The following is a 25,692-nucleotide window of genomic DNA, read 5'->3' as shown; positions in this document are numbered from 1 at the left end:
CGAAAACGGCAACAACAAAATAAAAACCCTAAAAAAGTCTTGAATTTAAATCAGCAACCAGAAGTATTTGATTTTTCTTGCTTGGAAGAAAAAGTATGACTTAAGCAGTTATCAAAATACTTTGTGATTAATCTTCAGGGATGCATGATGTGCTGCCAGGTCGTTTGTTTGTTTTTTAAATATACCTCTGCGTCTGTGGGAAGTCATTGATCTAATATAATAAAACCTCAAGCAATATCAGCCAATACAGATATATTTTTACTGCAATGGAAACTGCAGCACTATCACATCTTTGCTGTGGTTGAAATATTCGACCCCCACTGTTGAACACATCATAAAACTTGATTTGTGTGTCATGTTTAGTAAGGCCATTGACGAGTCTGATCAAATCTGGCTTTGGCATTAATGAGAACCTTAAAGGGTTCTATTGTTAGTGAGGTCATACCTCCCCACCGCATCTGTTTCATTCATGTTTTAGCCACACAGGAAGTATTAAAGTTTCCAGACACCGTGGCTGTTTTATTAAGTCTGTTCACGGTGGCACCTCATATGAAACACAATAACACTATTTCAGCGGTGTATTGGTGGTGAGTGTGAACTGGACTTAGAAAACCACCTGTTGCAAGTCAATGATGTCATTGTTATAGATGTGGATGGAAGGAAGCCGTTTTTAAGTGTGGGTACCATCATTTGTCCACTAGATGTCTCTGTGGATCCATGTAGCCTCGGGAAGGGAACGGTCATGCATATCTCTGCATTAGTCTGTTTCTCCATTGATAGATCGATAGCTTGATAAGCAATCACAAATATTCATCGGCATTTTTAACATTTTTAACCAAGCAAAGTAATGGAATTGCATAAAATGGATTGCGTCTGATGGGAACAAGACAACTTGTACAGGAAGCCTGGTAAATTAAAGGGGAGAGTCCGTGTCATGCAGTGGTAATTACCGGTGATGCTTAAACTCTCGCTCAAACACTAGACACCATCTCTCTGATCATAAGAACGGGGGGGTGAACTGCTTTAGCTTTTCTAAAGATAAGAAGCAACTCTGTCTTATCCCTTACAGAAGTTTTTGAAACACAAATGACTGCCTTTTCACGAGTTTAGTTTTTTTCTTTCAAAAAACCCCCCAAAGAAACCCAGCTTTGGCAGAGAAGTCTGTTGAAATTCTGTTTTAATTAACACCTACAGTCCAGCTTGTTACATTTTCTTTTTCTCCTACACACCCTGAGAAACTCTCTCAAGACTCTTGCTGAGAATTTCATGCAAACTTAATGAACTGGTATGTATTTTTCATCATGCCTGAATTAGCAATAACAAAAGGTGTTTTAGATTCAAGCCTATATTAATTTTAGCGTGATACAGTCAGTATTTTCCAGGGCCAGACTGATTAATCAGCTGGCCAATATCATCAGACATACCAGTACCAGCCAGGGCCCCTGATATAACTGATTAATCGGCTGATTTTGGTTGATAGTAGTGATTATCTGTGTGATATTGTCTGATGCCGGCAAACATTAATGATTAATCAGACGATATTAGCGATTAACTGGACCAGCCAAATTGTCAATATTAGCACGATATTGACAATTTGGCTGATATTGGCAGATATGTAAGATTAGTCGGACAGTATTAGCTGACAAACACTTTTTTAACACAAAGTGGCTTCGTTTTATCTAAAAACGTCGTCTTTGCAGCATTTTTCCAGGAGAGCGTGCCGCCATCTATTGCTGCTTTTAAGACATTTTTTGGCAGGAAACATTATTCATAGTACAGTTTATGAAATGTTGCCTCCAAAGCTCATCATTGTCACAGATGTTTGAACTATGATTTTAGTAAATTCATAAAGAATAGCGGATATAGCAGAATTTTTTTGGTGTTAGTCCCCGAAATCCATGTGTAAAACTGCCAACCGTAGTGAAGTTGTTCTAAAATTATTATTTAACGTGACTTTTCTCGTCCCTCTCTGCTGTTTCCTGACAGGGCTCGAGGTTTTGGGGTATGGGTGTCATACGAGCTTCCAGGCGCCGCTCGGCTAAACGTCTTAGCATGGCGAGATCCCTGGACGACCTTGAGGTGAGTTATTTTTCTTGAAATAGCTTTTTTAGTGGTTCAGTGTCTGTGTTTTGGTTTCTTTTTTTTTCTTTCAAAATGACTCAGCAAAGCGTCACTCCCCAACTCGGAAAGTCATCTTCGGTTTTCTGGTTGTTGAGTTTTCTCAAGATAATTTTAATAAGTTTACAGCGCCGCATGCGTGGGATTCTTTTCAGTAAGACTGGTCAACTAATGCGGACATTTAGTCCCACCATCCCCCACCTTTTTTCATTCTGCTCCACTTTCAGCTCTTTTTCAACCTTTCATTTCCGTTGCCTTGAACTCAGCATTTTGCTGCTACACTAGTGGCGAGGAGTGGCTCACAAAGTGGTCTTTGTGCGGGCCAGAGGCATGGTCCTGTTTGTTTGGCCTCGCTAATGAGCACTGCTGCACGCCTGAATATCACGGTCGCATTCTCTCATATTAATGTTGCTGCTGAGGCTGCTCTCTCCACCATCCTCGGCATGCACGCACAACTCACTCGCGCTCATTCAGCCCCCCCCCCCCCCCAAAAAACCCCAATCCTCCTACGTTTTATGGTAGCTGACACACACTGACAGACTAGAAAACACAAAGATATCCACAAGCAGAGCAGCAGACCACATGTCGCATTCAAAGAGGTTAGAAATCACACATCATAGAATTGTTCAGCTCACACTAACGAGACCAGGTCCACAGCGGACAGCTCCACACGCTTGGTCACATGACGACCAAAAGAAAGAAGGTGATAAAACACAACAACAGCTGCATAGAATAACTTCTAATCCCGCTTCATCACACTTCTTCCCTTCGCACGCTCAATGAATCCCTCCTTCGTGTATTTAGTGGAAACTTTTTAAAAAGTGTGAATTGAGGTACTGAGATCTCCCTCTCGTGCATTTTGTTGCTTTGGATTTTCATCATATTTAACTGCCGATGCAGCAATTGAGAAGATTCGTTGTGAGTTTTACTGTTATCCCTAAATGTCATTGCTTTTTTTTCTGTGTCTTATTACATTCATGGCTGAGTTGCGTGAAGGTAAAATGTGGATAACGCGGGAGGTTTACTGGAAAAAACAACAACACATGAATGGCACATGTTGCAAAAACACATCTGATGGCACACGAGATTAAACATAATTTCCTCCATGTAAACACACGGGAATCACTGAGGACTTTCTCTCCTTTAAAATTTGTCTGCGTATCAAAGACATGTGAAAACGTGTTACAAGACATGCAAGAACACCAATCGCACAAATAAAACTAATTGGAATATTTCAAGCAGTAAAACATGAATTTGATGTGAGATAAGGGAGGAAGACAGAAAGGTGTGTTGTGTTATACTAGAATTATTGAACACAGGTGTAGCACATCAGATTAGGGCGGGGCAGGAGACCACAAAGGTGGGAAACTGTAGGGCAGGAGGTAAATCTGTAATGTGCCAAAACACGTGTGATTTCCTGAAAAAACAAATGAATGTCTTAATCTATGGGATTAAGACTACATCTGGTGATTTCGTCCTTTGGTTGTCTGGCTTCTGTATGGTGTGTGGTTCCATGATTGCATCATACGAACAACATATGGTAACACACATGTTTTCTACATGTGTCCTCGTGTAGAAACATGGGACACTTTTTTTTCCCTGTTTTCTAGTGAGTGTTTTTTTTCTCTCACACTAAGATTGTCTTGTCTCACAATGTTTTGTGCTCTGAACACCTCGTTATCTCCATCACACTTGTTATGAAGGCACAAATCAGGCTGCTGTGATTCTGTTCGAGTCTCAGAAATGTGAAAACTCTGTTTCCACGCTGGCATCACGGATGATGTGATCCAGCTCTGACATGTTGGCTGTTAAATGACTGATGTGGGAAAATCCAATGTGGTCATCCATGAGGTGGCTTCCTTTCATTTGCTTTCAAGTACTACAAATGGGATGCCCAAATTATTGAGTTATAGATATATTTTGCTAGGATTTTGTCACTGCAACAGCTTTCTCAACATTCTCATAGTTTCAATAATTGGTTTTCTGTATTTGAGTAAACCAAGGGTATTTTGGCACCAGCCGAATATGAAGAGCGTGTCAACCGAGTAACTTATCATGGAAGCAATTCTTGTTGCCTCCCCCGTAACACCTTTCACTTTGGTCTTGTACATTGACTGCATTCATGATATTGAACACCTCGTCTGCTTGCTATGGAAACAGGATCTGTCGACTTTTTTTGTTTGTTTACCTGGGTGAAAAACCCTCTTGTATGTGGGTGTGTGCCATGGAAAAGGGATATTAGATAAAACCCCCAAAATAAAGCTAAAGGATGCATTTGTATTTATGTGGGTACGATGTATTACCCATGAAATGTTACATTATGGCTGCTCTACTCATTCCAGGTGTTTATACTAACATGAATGTTTCATTGTCATGAAAGGCAATTAGATCTGTACCCTCGGCTCTCATTTAAAGAGATCAGAGATTAATCCACATGCTCCTAAATAGCCTCCTGCCACAACAAATCAAATGGCACTACCAATTAGGTCCTTCTATGCAGATGCAAAGGTCGGTGCTTTGACTTGAGCAAGACATTCTGAGAAACGAGAGGCTCTCCCATGACTTTGTACAAGCAGAGACAAGTTATAGCTAAACTTGAGGGCGTTCCGCTTCAGCGGGAATAGGAATAGTAAACTCTCACCATGTCATCCCCATGCTAAACCTCTGTGTTATGCCAAACTGTTGGCCTTACATGACGTCTCCTTGCTGGTTCCTATTCAGTGATGGCAATGCAGTATTGTACTGAAGTGTTTGGGTTGTAACTTCTTTGGAAGGACTGTTCTCATGATACATCTCAGAAGTTGTTGCATGCATCACATGTGTTTTTAAGCTGACCATTTAGGTTTTTAAAGAACCCTCTGGTTAACCCTTCTATGTGGCTGAGTCCAGAGCAATTTTTTTTTCCATTGTTAGACTTACGCTTCACAGTGACGAGTGCTTGTTATTTTTCTTCCCATTACAAAGGCACATATTTATGGAGCATTTGCAACCCACACACCTCGTCAGAAAAGCATGAATATAATCCTGGATGCGCTTTGATGTGTGGTTTTCTAGCTCAGAGGGGGAAACTGCTATGTAATTGTGTGTTCGTGCATTTTGGGTGAGCTGAGCTTCTGTTGCCAGATCTCCTTATGTTTGGGCATGTCGAAGAATGTGCTACCTCCCTGTCTTATTTCCCAGCAGAGGTTCGCCATGCAGCTTCACCACCATGCGCTTCCTCGTCCTTGTTTGTCAGCTCCAAACAGATGCTTTGCTCCGGCAGATTAGAGTGTGTTCAACTTTGCGGGGATGACACCGCTCACAGGCTGCTGTGGCTTTCTTCACACTGACTTCTGAGTTGTTGCTGCCTGTGGGCGTACCAGAAAACCAAAGAGAAGGCATGAAGACATAGAGACGGGGAGGGAGGTAAACAGAGGAGGGAAAGAGGAGGAATTTACAGCAGAGAGAGAGAGAGAGAGAGAGGGAAAGGGAGGGAAGGGAGGGAGCTTTTGAACTCCCAGTAGCTGTCAGGATTTTCGGCTCTCCTGCACGCTTCTGTCTTCCCCGCATAGCAAACACCAATTTGCACACGCACTGTGGTGCGCCGGCGGATGGACTCGTTTACACACACCAGGCGTGTGGAGCAGCGCTGAGGACGAGGCAAACACTCAGCACCATACATGGAGCAAACTATAACTCTCAACTCTGTAAGTCAAGGAATATAGAAGTCTTTATTATGCCTGTTGTTCTTTTTGGTGATGCCGTCTTCATCTCCCTGCTCTTCTGAGTGGCACACACTGGTTAGCTTGTGCGGTCTTTCAGTGGAATGTTCTTGACCATTGCCAGCTGTATGACATACACTGAAAATTAAATGTCTTGAATCTATACTCAGATGAATGCTAAGCGAGTATTTTGGGGATTATTTTTTTAAAGGGTTGCTCGATTGCCCTGAGAAAGTGACCTCTTTTTTGAAATTGGGAGAACTTCAATTCAAGAAAACATATATTTTGATTAAATCCTCGGTGCATCGAATTCCATTTTTTTAGGCGGTAACTTAACAACTGCAGTTGAGTTTGAACTTGACATGCTGTCTATGGTTTTGCCTTACCCCTATTAGCTTTGTGCAGGCACGTCCCTGCAGTGATTCACCAGCTCACTTATCTCAAAGCAACCTTTGCTAAATATGACACTTTTTTTTGGCGCTGCATGACTACTCATATTGTATGTCTCTCTGGAATTAACAAGCAGTAAATGCACTTGAGTGTTTTTGATGGTTTACTAGCATCTAAATTGAGAGACTTATGTCCTTTTTGAGATGCATGACTGGAGAAGATGAGCAGGAATAGTGTGGTGTTCGTGGGGATTAGCTGTAGAGGCAGAACACGACACACTTTTATCTTGCTGACATCACATGGCGAGCTCTGGAGTGTGGGTGGACTGTTGCACTCTCGAAATGTGTCCTTAGGCTAGCATTACAGGATGCAAAGACGAGGCAGCCTGACATTTTCTAAACGTAGCCACTATGATTCCTCTTCCTCCCGCAACACTGCACTTTCTCCAACCCCAACAACTGGGGAAAAAAAACCCAACAACTGTGCATTAGACAGAACAACACTTGAAGTTATCTAACTATCCATCTGTTTCGGGTATGAATATGCAACCAAATGACCAGATGTGGCTGTGGTTGCTGAGTTTGCTGTTTGACCTAACTTTAACCATGGAAAATACCCGCTACCTCGCCATCTCAGGACAGACACGCACTGCATTTCCACTGTTGGCTGTTGCCACACCAACACTTCATCAATAGATATTAAAGATGATCACATTTTTACACCAATCACATAGCTTTCAATAATATCCTCATTAGCTATAAGAAGTAAACTATGATTCACAACTTTTGGGAATGATTCACTCCCTGCACACTATTTACCTTCTTCTGTCGTACTATTATTAAATTTCACTGCTTCACTGAAACAGAGTCTATTGCCAAGGGTGTGGAGGTTACTCAGCAAGGAACAGCTTCAGAATTGCCAAACTCTTTTATCGCCGCTGCGGTAACAGTTTAGACATGTCTGGGATTCAGTAAGCTGCTCCTTGTGTTCAACTTTTTACCTCACACCTGTAGTTCAGATGATACTGGGGAACGTTTGATTCATGTCTCAGACATTTAGATAGACAGCCTGTCTTAACTGGAGAGGGTTTCGGGAAGACTCACAGAGTGAATAGCTGTTATCTCTTTTTGGTTTTGAGTAGAGGCACAAAATTCAGCGGGACCGGGCCAAGGTCTTGTCTACTTCACACTCTGGAGAAGTCATAAACATGGATTGTTGGGGCAGCCACTCTACTCTTCCTGCGGTATTGTGAGGGATTTGCTTGGCGCTCTACTTTGGCAGCCTAAACACTAACTTTCCCTCATGAACTCTTTTTGCTATGTCTTCATAACATGGGCAACAATGAGGAAACACTGAATATCTGTTAAAATTATTGCATTCATGCTTTTGCATTGAGTAAAATCTGGCACATTTTTCATGTCGTAACCTTGAACATCCGTCACGTTACACCTGGAGGCAAATAGTGACTCGGGGATAACGTATTATATGTTGGCCTGACCCGGATGTTAGCATCTCCATGAGTTCCCTCGACTACATCTCACGTTTTGTATTAATGCAAAAAATAAACTCTGTAGATAACAAAAGTTTAAATCTTATACGTTTTGTTCATTAAGATAAACGTAACAAATTAACACCACTAGGATTTTTTAATGCTCAATTGCAATTGTTAAAGGTAAAAAAGCTAACCTTAAGCCTGGTTTATGCTTCTTTGTCGCGTCGACGCGTCGTGAAGTGAACGTCAAGGATTGTGATAGGTCCGCTCAGAGGAGGTCGCTGAATGCATGAAGAGGTGGAAGAACCTCCGCGACAAATATGTGCGTCTCTGGAAGAACATGGCCACAAGAAGTCATTTTTGTCATGTTCAAAGTTTACAGTTTGATTCATGAAAGCAAACAGTCGTTCAAAGAAAAGCACTGGCCTCTCTGTTGTAAATAGTTTTGTTTTGGAATCCAACAAGAGCCCCCCGAAACCATACAAGGACACAGCCATGCCCCCTAGTGGCTTGGCGGTGAATTGCAGAGCAAAGCATTCCCTCAACGCAGAACTTTGAATTCTCAATGATGGCGTAGGGTCTACGCTGTCGCCGCAACGCAGAAGCATTAACCAAGCTTTAGGCCATGAGCAAACGACACCACAGATTCAATGTCACCGCAACTTTGCTTTGCGCTTCTTTGTTTTTTTCTACATTTATTTGCGTGATGACATTTAAAGTGATACTTCACCCAAAAAGTCATAGATATTTTTTGTGCCTCCTGCATCACCTCTTTGTGACTCCAGAATGCAGAAAGACCCAGACGGGTATGTTTAGCTTGAAGCTAATGGCAACTGATGGCTAAAAAGAACAAAATTGTCCAGAAATGTCAGTGTAGAAGCTCTTGACTGCATGGTCTGGTAAAAGCTATTTAACGTCTTAATGAGTTTTGAAACTGACTTTTTTTTCTGTTGGTTTTGTTGCTGTAGCTATTGTTAGCCATCTGTAGTAATTTGCGTCAAGCTAATAATATGATGCTGCTTCTTTATGCATTCTGAGCTCACAAATAAGTAACCAAAGAGGGTAAGAACATCTTTGTGAGCACAAGACATCTTTTTCAGAGTACATTAAAGGCAAAAAAACCTTTTTTTTGCGTGATGTATCACTTTAATGTTCTCAGCAGCCTCTTCTCCCTCTCCTTTTTAAAGACACAGCTTCTAAATATTCACATGTATCATATTTGCCGATTCGGCTTTTAAAAATATACGGAAATATCGTATGCTTGTGCTAACCACAAACCTTTCAAGCATTTAACAAAAAAGAGAGGGGAATTAGACTTTCAACAATGCTAAATCAGGTCATTTTATAAAATACAGTATTTGCTGAAACAAAAAGTTGCCACGAGTGACTACATAGTTTACAAATGAGAAAGCCATTGAATCATTGATATGGTGTATAGAGTATCTTCCTAAGAAGCCTAAACTTCCAGTAATACCATGAATAACTTGAGGTAAAGAATAAATACCACTCTATAGGGCTTCCAAAGGAATAAACCCAAACTAAACTTTTGTCGGTGCCTTCTTGACTTTCACAGTATCACACAAGCAGCTCAGGTTCCCTCCATGACCAAAAGGATTAGACACAACAGCGTAAACTCAGGAGGGTTTGCACAGGAAGTTAACAATTATGGCAGTTCCTCATCCGTGGACGCCATGTACACTTACTGGAAAATTACAGATATTTCATTTGTATCATTGTCTTATCGCTACATAACAAACTTACTCGGGCAGACTTGTGAACGCTGCAGCTTTCATGTCAGATTGTTTGGTGGAAAAATGGGGGGGGAGTCACAGGGCTAATTATAAGTGTCAGGTTTCAGGTTGGAAAGTCCATTTGGGGTGTTTTTATGGAAGAGAAAGAGCAGTACGAGGGTGTGGTGGCATCTTATGTGGTTTAACCATCTCAGGCCCTCTAGGCACAAGTGATTGCAGCCCATTCTTTATGATAATACATTGGGAAAGGAGGGGTGGGGGTCCCTGGTTCTAGTTTCCTTCTCTGAAGTGATCTTCTTTTGGCGAGGAGGATCAGCTGGGCTTGTTGTTATTCACGTTATATAGCATTTCCACCAACCAGTCCAGCCATGGCGTGACATTAAAATCCATGTTTGTTGCTCCAGACTCAAGCAAACTTCAAGTTACATAACAAGAGTTAGGAAAGATTGATATTGGTTAAAGAGCTACGTTCTTGGCCCGTCAAGAAGTAGAGCAGCCAAAGGGGAAGGTAAACATATCCATTTAGAGTAATGCAAGCACTCTCTGTCAGCTCATAAAAATTTTTAAAAAAATCACTTACAACACACAGCAGCAACACTACACAAATCATAGTAATGACACATAAATCCAGACAGGGGAAGAGCTGCAACCCATCTGCTAACTTGTTGGAGTTGGGTAGCAGATTAATGGTGATGGGGGTGGGGGGGGGGGATTAAGAGATGAAACGCATTTTGAAGGTGGCCTCTGTTTGCATGCAAATCACTCGTGTCTTTAATGACGTAGAGAACAACTCTCTTTGTCGTGTGCAGGGATTAAAGATGCGTCTACACAAGTCTGGAGGAATTAGAATCATTGCAACCTTTGATGCACGACCCTCGTCTGTTTTATCGAAAATGCTAGTTATTTGATTGGGTGTTTTTATTTTTATATATATATATATATATATATATGTATATGTATATATATATGTATATGTATATATATATGTATATATATGTATATGTATATATATATGTATATATATGTATGTATATATGTATGTATATATGTATGTATGTATGTATATATGTATGTATATGTATATATATATATAATATATATATATATGAGATTAACATGATTAAATCAAAATGGAATGTTGGTCACATTAATTCATCTGAATGAAAAGTAGAAATTGAAAGAGGGAAAAGGATGAACGATACTGGATTTTTTTGCCAATATCTAAAATCCCGGCCGATAAGTTATATCTATACAAAATATTTTGATAAGATATTAACATTTTGCTCATACTTAAAAAAAACCACAGAGGGTAACAGTTCACTTCATGCAAACTTTCTATTTTCACCAACTTTTCTTTTGGAGATCTCGACTCAGTTTTTCACGTGATTGTGAATAAAAAAAAAGTAAGTTGTGAAAGTCATACGAAAAGTAGAATTTGGTCTTTGAGTCACATTTGAAGATGCACTATGTTGCGTTTGTAGGCGGTGTGTCGGTTATCAATATTGCAAAATATTGCGATAATTCTTCTTGTGATGCATTCAGGGCTGGGCAATATGGCCATATATTTCTAACATTGTCTAAATGTTATACCGTATAAAGAATCTTGGTACACAGTTAACTGTTTAATCATAATAATTGCATTATTTTTTGCAGATATCCAATAAGATGTGACTTTCACAACTGATTTGGCCGATAGCTGATAGTTACTGATTCCAAATGTGATCTTTATGTTATATGTGATATCCATTTCATCTCATATTGGTTTACTTGCTCATTTCAGTGTATGATTTATTTAGAAAAATTAACCCATTATATACTTTTTTTCCTCTCAACACATCCACACATGCCATGAAAAAACAGACGCAGGAAGAAGAAAACCTTGTAATACTTACCTGTTTCTTAATAACGCGCTTACTGAAAAACCATCATTACATTTAGGAAAGTTCGCATTTACCACATTATTTCCTCATAATTAATAACAACTCTTTACTTTGTGAGTCCTACCCCTGTCGTATTGTTGTTTGAAGGGACAGTGAGAATGAAGTCAACTGTAAATCTAAAAGGACACTAATTGTGATGATATTGTTTACGCTTCCTGCTCTCCTGGTGTCACATGACCTCATTAGATCCTTGATCATTTGTCAGTTTTGCTGCGATTGGAAAACAAAGAATTCTAGTTTGTCTGTCAGTAGAGTTTCATAATTATCTAAATCGCAGCCCTAAACTCCTTCGCTGGCTTGGGGAAAAGAGAAGAAAAAACCCGGTCTCTTCCATCTTATCAGTGACTGCACCCTTGCCCTCCCTCTAAAGGAAGTTGACTCAAAGCTCCTTCTTGATGTTATTTTCAGGGAATAGTTTGTCATCTGCCACAGATAGCAGGCCTGATTATTTTCCGTCCTGTGTGAAGATTGCCTGCTGGAGAGCCTACCATGCAATTAGCCGTCTTGTGACAAGCAGCGCTCAGTGCCAATGTAAAGCCCGGCTCAAAATGTTTTACATATTGATTTAATCAAGCCGTGGCTCAGAGCTCAGGAGCTCACGTGAAAGCCATTTACTTCGGGCCAGAAAAGTCTGAAGTAAGCAAAAAAGTAGATTGTAGACCCAGAACATTTTTAAATCTAAAGGTTCCAACATGCTATTGTTTTATGCTCACCTGGCTGCAGTAAATTTTCTGCCTTTTTTGGGGTGGGGTGGGGTCAAAGGGCAAAAATGACCTTCAGGGCTGAAACAAACCATTCTCCTGTTTTTGTAGATTCTCTGTAGCCTCCAACAACGAGGTCAGGGAACTGAAATTCAGAAACCCAATCTGAATTACTATTTTCTCTGCATTTGTTGATGGTTTATGAATGCAAACAAATACAGAATATCTGCAACTTTCCTTTCAAAAAGAAAAATGAGAAGAGAAAGCAAACGCGAAGCTAATTAGCTGTTAGTCAGGTTGCTCATTAAACACTGGTCATCAAACATGAGTGAACATTTAAAGCGGCACAGTGTTCACGGGCGGTGTTTGATGTCTTATGGTCTCCTACTTCCTCCCCAGCGTAACATGAAGCACAGCTACCATCTGTCATTCGCTCATGTTTTTCTTGCTCGAGTGGATTTACTTCTGATTACAATTAAATCTCTATTCTTTGTCATTATGTTTTCATCTATTTCTTCTTTTCCTTTTGAACCGACTGAATTCAAGAGTATGTAGGGTTTTTTCTCCTTCTTTTTTTTTTCTGTCTCTCTCTTTTTGACAGTCAAAATTGCCTTTGGTCAATATTCTTCTTTGTTCCCAGGAAGGATAGTGTGTGATGTCCTCGACTAGTAAATTATAGGATGCATTTCTTTGTCACCAGAATGTAGTCTCCGACCAGCAGTTATTCTTGAAGATTTTTTATGCCCATCGTTGGATCAAACGGATTTGTATTGTATATACTTTGAAAACAGCAAATACTAGAGAAGCAACCATCTATTTTTTTCTTCCAGGTCTGATTTGACTCCGACAGTATTTTTAAAGGAACGCATCAACTTTTTTGTGAAGTTGTCAAGTCAATTTTATTTGTTTAGTGCCAAATTGCACAAAAGTTATCTCATAACTCTTTACAAGTAGAGCAGGTCCAGTACCACGCTCCTTCAATGAATCTACACCCAACAATTCTCCATGAGCAAGCACATCCTGCAACAGCAGCAACCAAAACCTTCCTTTTAACAGGCAGGAACGTCGAGCAGATCCAGGATCAGTGGGAACGGACATTTGCTTTGACCGGTTGGGGGTAAAGAGAGCAGGAGGGAGGAACAGAGACAAAGACAGATAATGGAGGAAGACAGATATACAGAAGTAAAGAGAGGGATGGAGAGAAAGGGAAGAGACTGATGGACAGACGGGGATGTGAGCAGCTGGTGCTATAGGTGGCCGCTTGAGCCTCTTCAGGACTGTAGCCTCCTCCAGCAGGACCTTGGATCTGGGATGTGGGGAGCCTGAAGGCTCTGGAGAAGAAGATGAGTTAGTAACACTTATGAGTATGATTTATATATGACACATACAGGAGGACAGAGAGGATGAGAGAGGCCCAGTGCACCATGGGAGATCCCCCAGCAGTCTGAGCCTGTAGCATCATATCTAAGGGCCAGCCTAAGCAGCCCTAACTATAAGCCTGATCAAAAAGGAAGGTCTTTAGTCTGCTCTTAAAGGTCGAGAGGGTGTCTGCATCCTGGACTGAAACTGGGAGACGGTTCCACAGGAGGGGAGCTTGATAGCTGAAGGGTCTGGCTCCCATTCTACTTTTAGAAACTCTAGGAACTACAAGTAACCCTGCATCCTGGGAGCGAAGGGTTCTAGCTGGATAATAGGGATGAGCTCTGTCAGATATGAAGGAGCCTGATTGTTGAGGACTTTGTATGTTAGAAGAAGAATTTTGAATTCTGTTCTGAATTCGGAATCTTTCCTTCCCAAAGCCAGATAAGAAGATAGATACCATTCTCACCTCTTTGTGGGCATTAGAGACCTACGGACTGCTAGTTAGCTTAGCATAATGAGTTGTGGTAGGTGGGAAGAACACCTCCATCAAAAGTCATCAAAAATAATTTTCTATTAAGTAGTCTTTGTATGTATTAACATTCACTTTGAAATACCAATTTAGAGTAACAGGACAAAGTAATACTAGAATCAGACTCATAGCTAGAACTACTTTCTTGACTGGGTGTAGTGATACGAGAGGAAAAAAAAAGAGAGAAAAAACTACTAGTAAACATGACTTTTTAAGAGACAATGAGAAGGATTAGCTCTGGTCAAATCAAGACCCTGAACCTAATTTATTTGAAGCAGAATAGACAGAGCAGGGACTGGAGTTTTTTTTTAGCAGGCTAGATGGAGGTATGCTAACACTTCTGATCCACTACCATTCATTGTGCTAAGCTAACTAGCTTGGTCTCGAATGCATGCACAGAGGAGTGAAGGGTATCCGTCTTCTTGTCTGTTTCTGGGGAAAATAACAGATAAGTGTATTTCTCAAAAGTTTGGTGTCTTCCTTTGAGATTACATCATCAGTTCTGCAGTAAACCACATAGCACATACGCACACACCATTAAAATTTTTTATCTGAAGCACATTTGTGGATTGGTTATGTATCTTTCTCGATTCGATATCAGATCTCTAGTACATACGGTAATCGCTATTCTTTCCTTTGTGGGTGTTCAGTTAGTGTTTCCATTTTTGGCATTATACTACAGTATAAAGTTAAATATGCAAAAAAGAAAGAAAAAAGTACCTTGCAGGAGTACTTGTTTGTCCATTATGTTTTCTCTGTAAAAAAATAGACATATTTTTACAGGACTCTGTAACAAACAAGCACATTCCTCTGTTGGCTCTGTATTACCATAATGTTTCATTTATCATGGTTGTAATTTATGCACTGATGATTAGCTTGGTGTTGCATATTGACAATATACAACACCAAGCTCAACAATATAATATTGTTTTAGGCATTATCCAAGAAAATAAATTACGTCAGTCGAACTAGTCGCCTTGAAGCATGCAGAGGCTCTTCCTGTCAATCATGTGCACCCTCTTTCATGTGTTTACATATATGAATACACCCCCAAACCCTCATCCCATTATTATGTGTAACTTGCCTGTCAGGAAGACCATCTTGTCTCCCCCGAATCATCAATGCACCTACGACAAACACCCAATTTTCCAAATTGATAGACCATGTAAAATCTAATTAAACAGAGGAAATGTACCATGAAGAGCAGGCTGTTAATATACACCGTATCTAATCCATTATTTACGTCAAAATTAGGACTGCTAGCTTATTTGCTACAGAAAAAGAAAACTGAGAATGAGCCACTGAAGAATAATAGCTGGTCCTAGAAAAGTCTGATTGTAGAGATTTGCCAGAAATGCGGAGGCACAGTGCCGCAGCAGGGACAAGGAGTGATGCCAGAATGAAAACCTATTTTTATTTTTTCAGTATATATTTTTGGGTACATGAGCTAAATTGCTCCAGAATATACCAACTGACGTGATTCTGGCCGCAGGCGTAAGAATGGTACCCTGCATGTGACAGCAGATAATGACACTCGGGAGTTCAGCCTTGAGGGCTATCAAACTTTTAATTTGGATTCAACAGAATTCATATGGTTTCAATTTATTCTGTTTTCTCTTCCAAGCGAGGCGAGAGCACCCCAACTGGCAACAAAAGGAGGGAAAGGCCAATGTGGTTTTGACATACTAAGTGTGTGTTTTTGTGAGGGGGGAATGAAGATGGTGGTGGGGGTGGGGGTGGGGGTGGGGGGGCTTAATTCATCTGATTCCTTCATGCCACTGTGGCAGAGGCTGTATGTATTGTCGGGCAGGTTGCCATAGCAACAGCTGCAGAGTAAGGAAATCTTTCTTTCCTCTTTTTTGCATCTCCCCCCTCCGTTTCATTCTTTCTGTCCAGTGCCATGTCAGATTTCTGCTTCTCTCTCCCTCCCTCCCGTTCCCTCTCCCGGACTTGTAGAGACATGGCTTGCTGAGTTTTGGGTGGGGAATGTTCAGGTATGCGTTTGCACACACATACACACATATTTGGTCTGTGTGCCGCTAGTGTAGCAGACTATAGAGAACAATGAGTCTCAAAAAGAGACTTTCCTTCAAGAGGACGTGGAACTTCAACACTGTAAGTAAACTGTGGCTTGCTGAGTGAGCCTCCTCTTCCTCCCGAGAGTGAAGCAGGGAGACTCCTTTTGTTCAGTCAGCTGTTTTCCTCGTTTATCACTCTCTTTGACGCTCATCTCACTGAACAGCTGTTTGAAGCGATGGGGACTTGTGGGGTTTTTTTTGGTTTTGTTTGCAGGGTGCTAGAATCAGCCTGTAAAAGTGAAGTTTCTCTCACATTGGTGAAGTGATGAACAAGGGTACATGTCGACCCAGTTTTTTTTAAGAGCAAGAACGTGTCTGAACAAGCTCAAAAGACAAAAGAACTGTCTTTTGAAACATCAGAAATCCTATGTGAGAGGGTGTAAATGAGCAGCATTAACATGTGTGTGTGTGTGTGTGTGTGTGTGTGTGTGTGTGTGTGTTTGCGGTTTATCTTTCAATTAATTAAGCATTGTGAGTTTTTGGTCACAGTGGCTTAGCTCGGATCTTACACTGAAACGTGTTTTGATGTGATCATCTATGTTCCGTCAGCATGTGGTGTCTCGAGATGCCAGACTGTGTGGCACGGGGGCCGTACCACAGTAAAGCTGGAAGAACGTTTTCCAACTGAAAAGCCAAATCCTGCTCCATTCAGAGCCAGGGTACTCGCTGTGACTAGAATTGTGATTCGGTCCATTTGGTGGATGATAACCTAACATGGACAGCTTCCTGAGGGATTCCAGCTGGGAACTTGGATCTTTACTATTTAGTCTCATATGAAGGGGGATCAAAGAGGACGTGTAGTGGTCTCACAGCCACCCACAGCTCATCACCAGAGGTGTCAACGGAGGAAGGGTGTATGTGAAGAAGGGGTGATGGTGTGCCTGAGTCATCATTTGGGCCTTGTGGTCAAGGAAGCAATAACGAGTTGAACACACACAGATTGGTGTGTGTGGTCCAACCCCTGCGGCCTCATGAATACATATACATAAACAGCCTCTGTGTATTTATCAGGCTTACCTTGAGGATCAGCAGGTAGACCTGTTTGATGTCATTGTATGTGTCAATAGTACTGCTGCTACTACTGTTACATGCCACTGTAAACTGAATATTTTTGGAGTTTTGGGTAAACAAATCAGTTTTAAGACAGTGTTAATATTGTCGATAAAAACTGGACCAAAAATCTTTATCTACTACCCCTTTTCAGATTTCATGAACGAAATCTAGGCTAGAATGACTTTGGATTGAATGACTAAAATGTGAATAAATCTAATATGTATTTTAGTCGAAAGACAGAATCAAAATTGGCTGACCAGAAAATCTGAAAAGACTCATAAAGGCTCATCAAAAAGTGATGAAGGTCTATTTTTATTGGACTTGAACTTAAAAGTCAAGTTTTTTAATTGTGGTCAACTTTGACTAATGACACTGAAGTATTCAAATGGGGATTTTAGTTGACTAAAACTTGACCAAATACAAACAGGATGAGATTTACAAATACCCTATTTCTTTTACGATGAAGGTTGGAACTGGGAGTGATGTCACACCCCGAATTGAGCAGAAGTATTTCCAGAAATATATTTTCTTTTACCCGCAACAAAATATATATAATTAACGGCAGGCTGACATTGTAACAATGTTTTGGTGCGGCATTAAAGACATGTAGCAGCTGGAAAATGGAATCTTGTAAAGAATTAAAAAAACAAACAAAAACAAAGAATAGCGTCATCTGCATAAAGGTGCGTAATTCTAGGCTAGAACAATAGGGAAAAGTAAAGAAAACACACATTGTTGACAGTTCAGCTGTTCACAGTACCAGTTGGTAATACACAACGCTGCATTAACAGCATACAAACAGGGTAGAAATATACCTGCAGATAGGAGACGAACGATTGTATGAATGAGTTAATGTGTCACAAATGAGATACTCATGCTATGTCTATCATCCAATCAATTACACTCACTGATCAATTGGTTCGTTGGGTTTCTCTGACTTTCCAAACAAGAATTCTGACCTCATGAGGGTCCTCAGTTAAAAAAAAAAAAAGGAATTCAGCAATTTACATTTCTCAGTTCCCCTTGGAATGCACCAGAAATATGATAAAAGCTAACAATGACATTTTTAAAATAGGATTTCAACTCAGTTTAAGAGTAGCTACCTATATTGATGCTATTTTAAGACGTCGGCGATCCCTGGTAGCTTTGGCATAAAGTCTTCTCTACTTTGGACCAAATGGTAACGTCTTGAATCGATTAAAATGGAAAAGATGTACAGCTTGCAAAATTAACTGCGAATCCAAACTGATTTCTCTACATTCCCATCCATTGACACACTTCCACACGTTTGCACAACCTCTGTGCTGTCATCTTTTTCATCTGACATGCATCACTTAAAGATGACATGCTCCATGAACTATGCATATCAGGGGACGAATAACACACCCCACTGTTGTGTATTACAGAATAAAGTGGAAACCAGTGCAGGAAGTGGATGTCAATCACATATTGTCATCAACTGGCTGCTGATGTATTAACAATAGTAAAAGACCAGTTGTGCCAGCTTAGCATCTGTTCAAAGTTGATGTCACCGTGTGTGTGATGTCTGTCTTGTTCTTTAGAATAAACCACAGTCGCAACACTATGTATTTAAGGTTTGAGGTTTCTCTGTTTTTAGCTCCAAAGGGAACGCCAGATGGAGAGGTGGTGTTTTCTCTCTTTCTCTCTCTCGCTCTCTCTCCTGTTTAGGCTACATGCTGGGCTTTATCCCAGCAGCCACGCTTGATTACCATACACATTCTAGCCACCACAGGAGGGGCGCCTCTTGGGTGTTGACTCTATGGACTGTACGGGGTTTGGACTCACCAGCTGGAGAGTTGTAATGAGTCCGCGACAAACAATTAGTGGTTTATGTCTCATAGAGCTTTTCATATGTGGTCACTGCTAAAAATGGATTGTCACGTAAGCGCACATGACCACGGCTGCAGACCCTGCCTTTGGATGGCCCGTTGCATCAAAACAAAACTAAAAAACAAAAACAAAAAAAAAAGAGTGGTCACAAAATGTCTGGGCTTCTGCTACAGCTGATTGATCAAGTTGGAAATTAAAAATCTAACCTTGTGTCTCTTGATAAATTTCAAATATATCCACTACTCAGAGGTGTGTACAAATTTTGCGTCCAATGAAAATGCTTGCCCCTCCCCTATCAGTCCTGTGACACACTTCAGCCCCCCAATACTTTGTCCCATAGACACATTGTGAACAAAACTGATGGCTAAATTTCGCCGTACAACCTAGACAAAATGACTTGTGTCACAATCGCAGTTGTACTCATTTGGTCTGATAACATTTGGAAGATTTGACAAAAACAGATAAGGTTTTTATCTACATTGAGAGACAAACGTCGTGACGAGTGTTTGCATCAAGAATCACTGTAATTAGTGGCTACACCAACCACGTCCGTTGCGTGAACATCACCTTGTGATACATCTGTTTTTCGCAGCAGATCTATTTTTGCCCTCCAGCCTTTTACGCTGAGAATCTTCATAGGAATTTTACTCCTACAAACATAGGAATAATTTTTCTACAGATTAAATATGAACAGGACCGTGTGCATAATTGATTTGAAGCACAAAAGTAGATGTTAAAGTGCTAAAAATGTTATATTTTCAAACCGTTTACATTTTTGATGTATGGAGAAGCCATTTTGAAATTGTGATTTCGAGGTTCATTGGGCATCTTTCAGCTTCCAAGTAAGAATTCCCACCTCAGAGGGGGTTGTAGTTGAAATTTCCAACTGAGAACTTGGGAATTCCTACTTCAACTGGAGCGCACAGTGTGTCCCCTTTTCTACCATGCAGGAGCAGTGATGCACATTCACTGCCACTGGCAAATGTAAACGCCAATCAAAAATCTCTTCTTTACTAACTTTGAGATTTTTTAACCAGAAACACATAAATATACCTCTTCAGCAGGCCTTCAAATCTCTTCTCTGAAATTCGACTACAAAAATCTGAGCTGATCAAGGACAATCATTGCTGAGTAATTTTGCAGCCCTGCACCAAAGCACTAGTTTGCCGGTGAGTACCTTGTTTAGGTGTATTATCATCTTGAAGTATTCACACTTTGAAATGGCAACTCAGAAAACACTCCTCTTGAAAATAGTCAGACGAATCTTCCACCTTACTGATTTTTCAAGTGTTCTCAGGTCTCAAGAACGAAGATTTCATATCCACCCTTGCAAGTAAATATATTTGCCACAGCAGCTTTACTTTTTCGGGCATTAAATCTCTTGTTAAATGATGCTAACAGGCTTTACTTTAGGCCAGTGCAGCCATTTTACCCAATATTTAACATGACATCAAAGACAGGATGTCTTTTATTGAGCATTATTTTGTGGTGTAATTACACACAATCAAGGAAAGTTGTGAAATTTCCATGCCCACCAGGGATCCTTGTTCCGTTTGCCTTTTATTCAGGCATGTCTGCATGCACATAAACCCCTCACGGCTCGAATTAGCAAGTGAATAGAGGGGCCATTAGAGCCGGTGATGGCCTCTCAAGCAGGTCAGGCCTTGATGAGCTCCTATCCTGCTGGAATGCTCAGTTTCGGAGGCTCTGCCAGGGTCAAATAAAAAGAGGGGCGGCTCCTGGTGTGGAGGTGTGAACAGCTGTGTGTGGTAGAGGTCAGGGGTCCGCCCTCTTACAAATTAATGTGGATTTTGTGTTAGGAGTCAGCCCCTTCCCAGTTGCGCTTGCGCGCTCACACACACGCACACGCACACTCTCACTCACAAACCACACACACCTCAGAGCGACTGGCGGGATGCCTGGAGACACGCTGCTATCTGCACACTCGCCAGTTCCTTGTCTCAGCACGGGAGGTCATGAGGGCAGCCTCTCACTCATGTCTCTCTTTGTTCTCTTTCAGTCTGCTGCTTCCTCAGAAGGTGGTGAGTACCATTTGTTTCGTGTTTCTTTTAAGAATGACATGGAATTTCATGAAACTGCAGGATTTTCCTTTAACTTTTTCCAAAAGCTTCCAAATCTTGCTTTTCCCTTAAAAAGATCAGGATGGTGCATCAACTGCATGCAATGATGTGTGTTGAGTGAGTTTATGGGTCTGCATTTGGACGCGGCGTGCGATCTATCTGGTCAGGAGCTGTAATAACATTTGCTTTGAGTGGATCAGACGTCTGTTTGCTTTCTAAAACCACTTCACTAACCCAGCAGCAGTGGTAAACACCAATCCCAAAGCTCTAGTTATGATACATTCAACTTAAAAAAGAAAAAAAAAAAGTAGCCTGTCAGCAAACTGACAGGAAAAAGGTTATTTGGTCAGATTGGAAAAAAATAATAAAATTCTGCACATTGAGTTCTCTGCTGTAAAACAAGGGTTTGTTTAAAAGGTCATCCAGAGGCCAGATCAGTCCTAATCTGATGGACCTTTGTTGTAATATTTACTGTTATTACATAATTTTTCCAGCCCTGCTAAGGTTTTCTCCTCTCATCAGCTAACAACTCTGTTGCCCTTCCCAGCACTCACCTCTCCACAGTGACAATGGTTGTATTTCTGTAACAAAAATCCTGCTGTGCTGTGTTCCTTTTGTTTTTACTCCACATTCCCTTGCTTGGTGGGTCTACAGCTCCTAAATGGCCATCTGCTGCCATGCTAGCAGGTAATCTGCAGGGTGAGGACCCATTGTAGCTGACCACCACTTCCCAGATCCTGAACTCTCCCATTTTGAGCCCCTGTTGTTAGAAGATTCTGCTTTTGTTCCCCTCTTTTATTCCACTCCCTCTTTTTGCTGCTCTCGTCCAGTCAGTTCTGCATTGCTCATTGTGTAGCATTCGTAAAACGTCTGCAGCTTTTCTTTCAACCTCCTTGCCCTTTGCTATGTTGTCGAAACCATTTTCTGTTTGTCGTTTTATTGGGTGCAACAATAGAGCAGATTTGGCCTCTTCAATCTTTCACTGTCCTTAGATTTCGTGCGACTTCTTCAATCTCTCTAATCCAACAGGAGCAATAGTTTTATGAGACTGCAGAAAGCATTTTCCCTTACTCTCAGTTTTCCAAACTCAAGCTTTAGATAAATGAAGCAATAATTCAACCAAAAAGTGTGTTTAGCTGTTAAGTACTAACAGAAATCTTTTTTTTTTAAAGGTTTTTCACCGTTGCATAATTCTTTGACTTTTTGACTTGAGAGCCAGCCATGTTTATTTAGCTTGACGCTAAAGGCAACTAGGGCTAACAAAAGCAGAGCTTTCCAAAAATGTCAGTTTTCAAACTCTCAAGAAACCTCAGTAATTAAAAAAAAAAAATCTAAGAGAGTATGTGGCAAAAATTTAAATTCTGCTACAGTGTTAGGATAAACTGTGGGAATGGTGCTATCAAAAACAAGCTAACAGGCTAAGAGCGAGCTATCTTCCTCTGCAGCTATCTCTGAGGTGCATGAGGATGATCCATGCATGTAAGTGTTGAAAAACAGGCTAATCGGTGGATGTTTCTTTAGCATTCTATCCTCAGTGTATATACAAAATTACAGACACTTCTGAATCACAGGAAGAGTCCTAGGGAATTTTTTATTTTTTTAATTTTAGCTCTCAAAGTGTTTTTGGATCACTGAGCATACGGCTTGATTTAAAAAAAAGCGGATGACACATTTTAGGGCAGTTTTTCTGTTTTTAGCCATTAGCATCAAGCTAAATACTCATGGCTGGTTCCTACTGAACTCTGGAGTCACTAAGATGTAATGCAACAGTGAAAAATGTGAATTTACAAGCGTCAAAGGTGCAGCTGTTTTTACATTGGCTTTTTTAAAGGACCTGTATTAGTAGGTCATACTTTTTTGTTCATGAAATTCTTTAAGGCGTCTGACAAGACAAATCCCACTCTTTATAAAAGCAGGATTTTTCTCTGTTTAGTTTTCAAGAGTGACAACAAAAGTGAGGAAGCTTTTCATAATAAAAGCAACAACAACAACAAAAATCCACTTGGATATTTTAAAGGACAAGAGGACACACAGAGGAGGACGGCTCTAATGTTCCCTCTGGCTGACATTGGCCTTTGAACATCAGCTCTCTCACCTCTTGTAGATTACAGCGGCGTCCAGTTGCAGGGATGCTGCAGTCAGAGCAGCCTGAACAGTAATGGCAGTCTTCCAGGAGCGAGCAGCCATCGTGGTGTTCCAGAGCAGCGCGTGGCCAGCTGGGCGGGCTGCTTCGAGCGTCTCCTCCAGGATCCGGTGGGCGTGCGCTACTTCTCGGTGAGCAGAAAGACAAAAACAAAAAAAAAGTTTGGCAAGTTGGTGGAAACTGACCTGAAAGTAACCCACGGCGGACAGAAGTTAGCTGACATTAGAGGTCTTTTTGCCTCAGACTTTTTGAGCGTGTTTTGAGTTTGTTTGGATATTATTGACTCTGGTTCTTTTCTATTTCAAATTAGCAGAAAAACAAGCCATGTTTTTCAAGAATGTAATAGTGGAAGAAGAATTCACCACAATATCTGTACAACTGAAGAAAGAATGCCTCTAAAAAATATTGTATTGTGCTGTCAGTTTCAATATATTCGACTACTGAATCCAGAGGCTGAGCTGAGATTCTCTTGAACGCACACATTCAACAACCAACTTGCGAGGATGGTTAGACAAATGGCGGCTGTGTGAATCGGTTTATAAAACAGCTGCTGAAATAGACATGTCAGTGTTTGGAATGTGTGTATCAATTATGCAAGATGCAGTATCGCAACATATTGTGGAGTTGCTGATTTGTCTTATCTGTAGGAATTCTGCAAAAACTAGGCAGCCGAATTTCACCAAACTTATTAGTAAGGTGTTACATGGCATCCAGAAGAAGACAGTCAGTTTTGGGCCTGATCCGTGAAAGATGTCAAAAAATATACCGGTGTATATATATATTTTTTACATTGGCTTTGGCTGAGTTTGCCTTAGTGGGGTCATCTCTGTCCATTTTGTTATAGCTTTGTTTCCAGGTCCTTTTTGGGTGCTAACCCTTGAAGTCCAGCTAGATGCTAACTTGCCTTTAGGTTTGTGTATTAGCCACATTACCCTCTCTTTGAAGCCACCTGTCACATATAAAATCAATGAATCCCTGTGACATATGATTTTAACAAATTATTCTTTTTTTTAAAAACCTTAATAGGTACAAATTAATAGGCATTTCAGTGAGCACAGCGTCTCACTCCCACATAAAAGATGTGTCTTTGAATGTGGTCCACAACACCTTCAGAGGCACACATGAGGTTCTGGCTCCCAGAACCACCTCCCTCCTCACCTCCCCTCAACACTGATTAGAGTTGCACTCGCCTACACTATCCCACGCCTACATGTGCACACACAAAAAGCTTGTTCACAAAATTATACCCAACAATGTATTTCCTTTACCCATCTCCCGGTTCCAACCGCAGCACTGGAAAGAAAATGTTCCCCAGATCCATCTGAGTTCGTATAGAAACTGTTGTATTCTCTTTTTCTCCACAGGAATTCCTTAAGAAAGAATTCAGTGAGGAGAATATCTTGTTCTGGCAGGCCTGTGAATACTTCAGTCATGTCCCTGCAGCTGATAAAAAGCAGGTAAGTTCGCTTTTTTGTTTGTGCACCCTAGTCCACTGTGGATTGGTAAATCACAACGCTGGAAAAGAATTATGTTCTCAAAAGTTGTAGCAAATAGAAAAACATTAGTGGTTCTCAACCATTTTGGCTCTACACCCTAAAAGGTCTCTGGGTGACTCCTTGCGCAGATTTCTTCTTCGTAAATATTTAACTTTTTATGTGTTTCAGAGGAAAAATATCAACTATACATTTCATAACAATAAACCAATCTGTTATCATCATACCAGCTATACAACTGAGCTTTGAGATAAATGCTAACATAGCATGCTACCACGCTAATGCGAATTTACTGTCAGAAAACTTGCTAACTCTGTTCAGCTCCTTTACTTAGCTTATAGGAATGCGCTCACATTTGACAGCTACTTAGTTTTTAACCAAACTTGACGAGTGTGATTATGACTCATCATCAAGGGTGGCATGGATGTTGTTTTATCCAAATGAATAGAAAATCAATCCTTCATTCCAGTCAGTCATAGATGAGTGGGACGTAGGGTCTCCAGGAGCTTGCAGTAGTTTCTAAACATAAAATTTGTACCACAGCTACAGCAAAAATTGCAGTCGAATTTGAAAACAACATATCTCATTTGTGTGCACGTGCAACATTTGTACGCTTCAACCATCTCTGCGGAGAGTCAGGGGTCGCGATTCTCTGGCATTTTAGAGTCGAAACACTTGGTAACCTCCTGTTCTAGGGAGCACAATTATCTGTAACATTGATCGAGGCGGTTCGTCGAATACAGTTTAGTTATTCATTCTGACTTGCAATAAAAAAAAAAGAAGAATTAAGCGGACTGTACAGTTTGAAATAAAATACAAACAAATGTGCATAATTACCAAAAACACTGATTTACACCCCCCCCTCATGAAAGCAGTATAATTTATTTAAATGGCTGGTTCAGTAAAGCCCTGATGCTACATGTTGCTGATATATGTTCATTCATACGCAGCATTCAGTTTTAGCTGTACACTGCAGTCGATGCTGGAATCCAAACACGAAACAATTTAT

At 40.7% G+C, this 25,692-nt stretch overlaps 1 protein-coding gene across 2 annotated transcripts in view; it reads left to right on the top strand.

Annotated features, from left to right (window-relative positions):
* rgs12a (regulator of G protein signaling 12a) overlaps positions 1–25,692 on the top strand; it is a 46,027-nt gene that overhangs the window by 4,338 nt on the left and 15,997 nt on the right. For both annotated transcript variants that reach the window (XM_086196999.1, XM_086196998.1), the window contains exons 3-6: positions 1,987–2,079; positions 20,987–21,008; positions 23,152–23,321; positions 24,555–24,647. In XM_086196999.1, the coding sequence (XP_086053125.1) occupies positions 1,987–2,079; positions 20,987–21,008; positions 23,152–23,321; positions 24,555–24,647 (378 nt within the window). The remainder of the gene's footprint in view (positions 1–1,986; positions 2,080–20,986; positions 21,009–23,151; positions 23,322–24,554; positions 24,648–25,692) is intronic.

This window comes from Aulostomus chinensis, chromosome 24, assembly GCF_037954235.1.
Source record: "Aulostomus chinensis isolate RoL2024-O1b breed Wild chromosome 24, RoL_Achi_v1.0, whole genome shotgun sequence".
In the NCBI taxonomy this organism is placed as follows: domain Eukaryota; kingdom Metazoa; phylum Chordata; class Actinopteri; order Syngnathiformes; family Aulostomidae; genus Aulostomus; species Aulostomus chinensis.
This window is presented reverse-complemented; position numbering and strand designations above follow the sequence as displayed.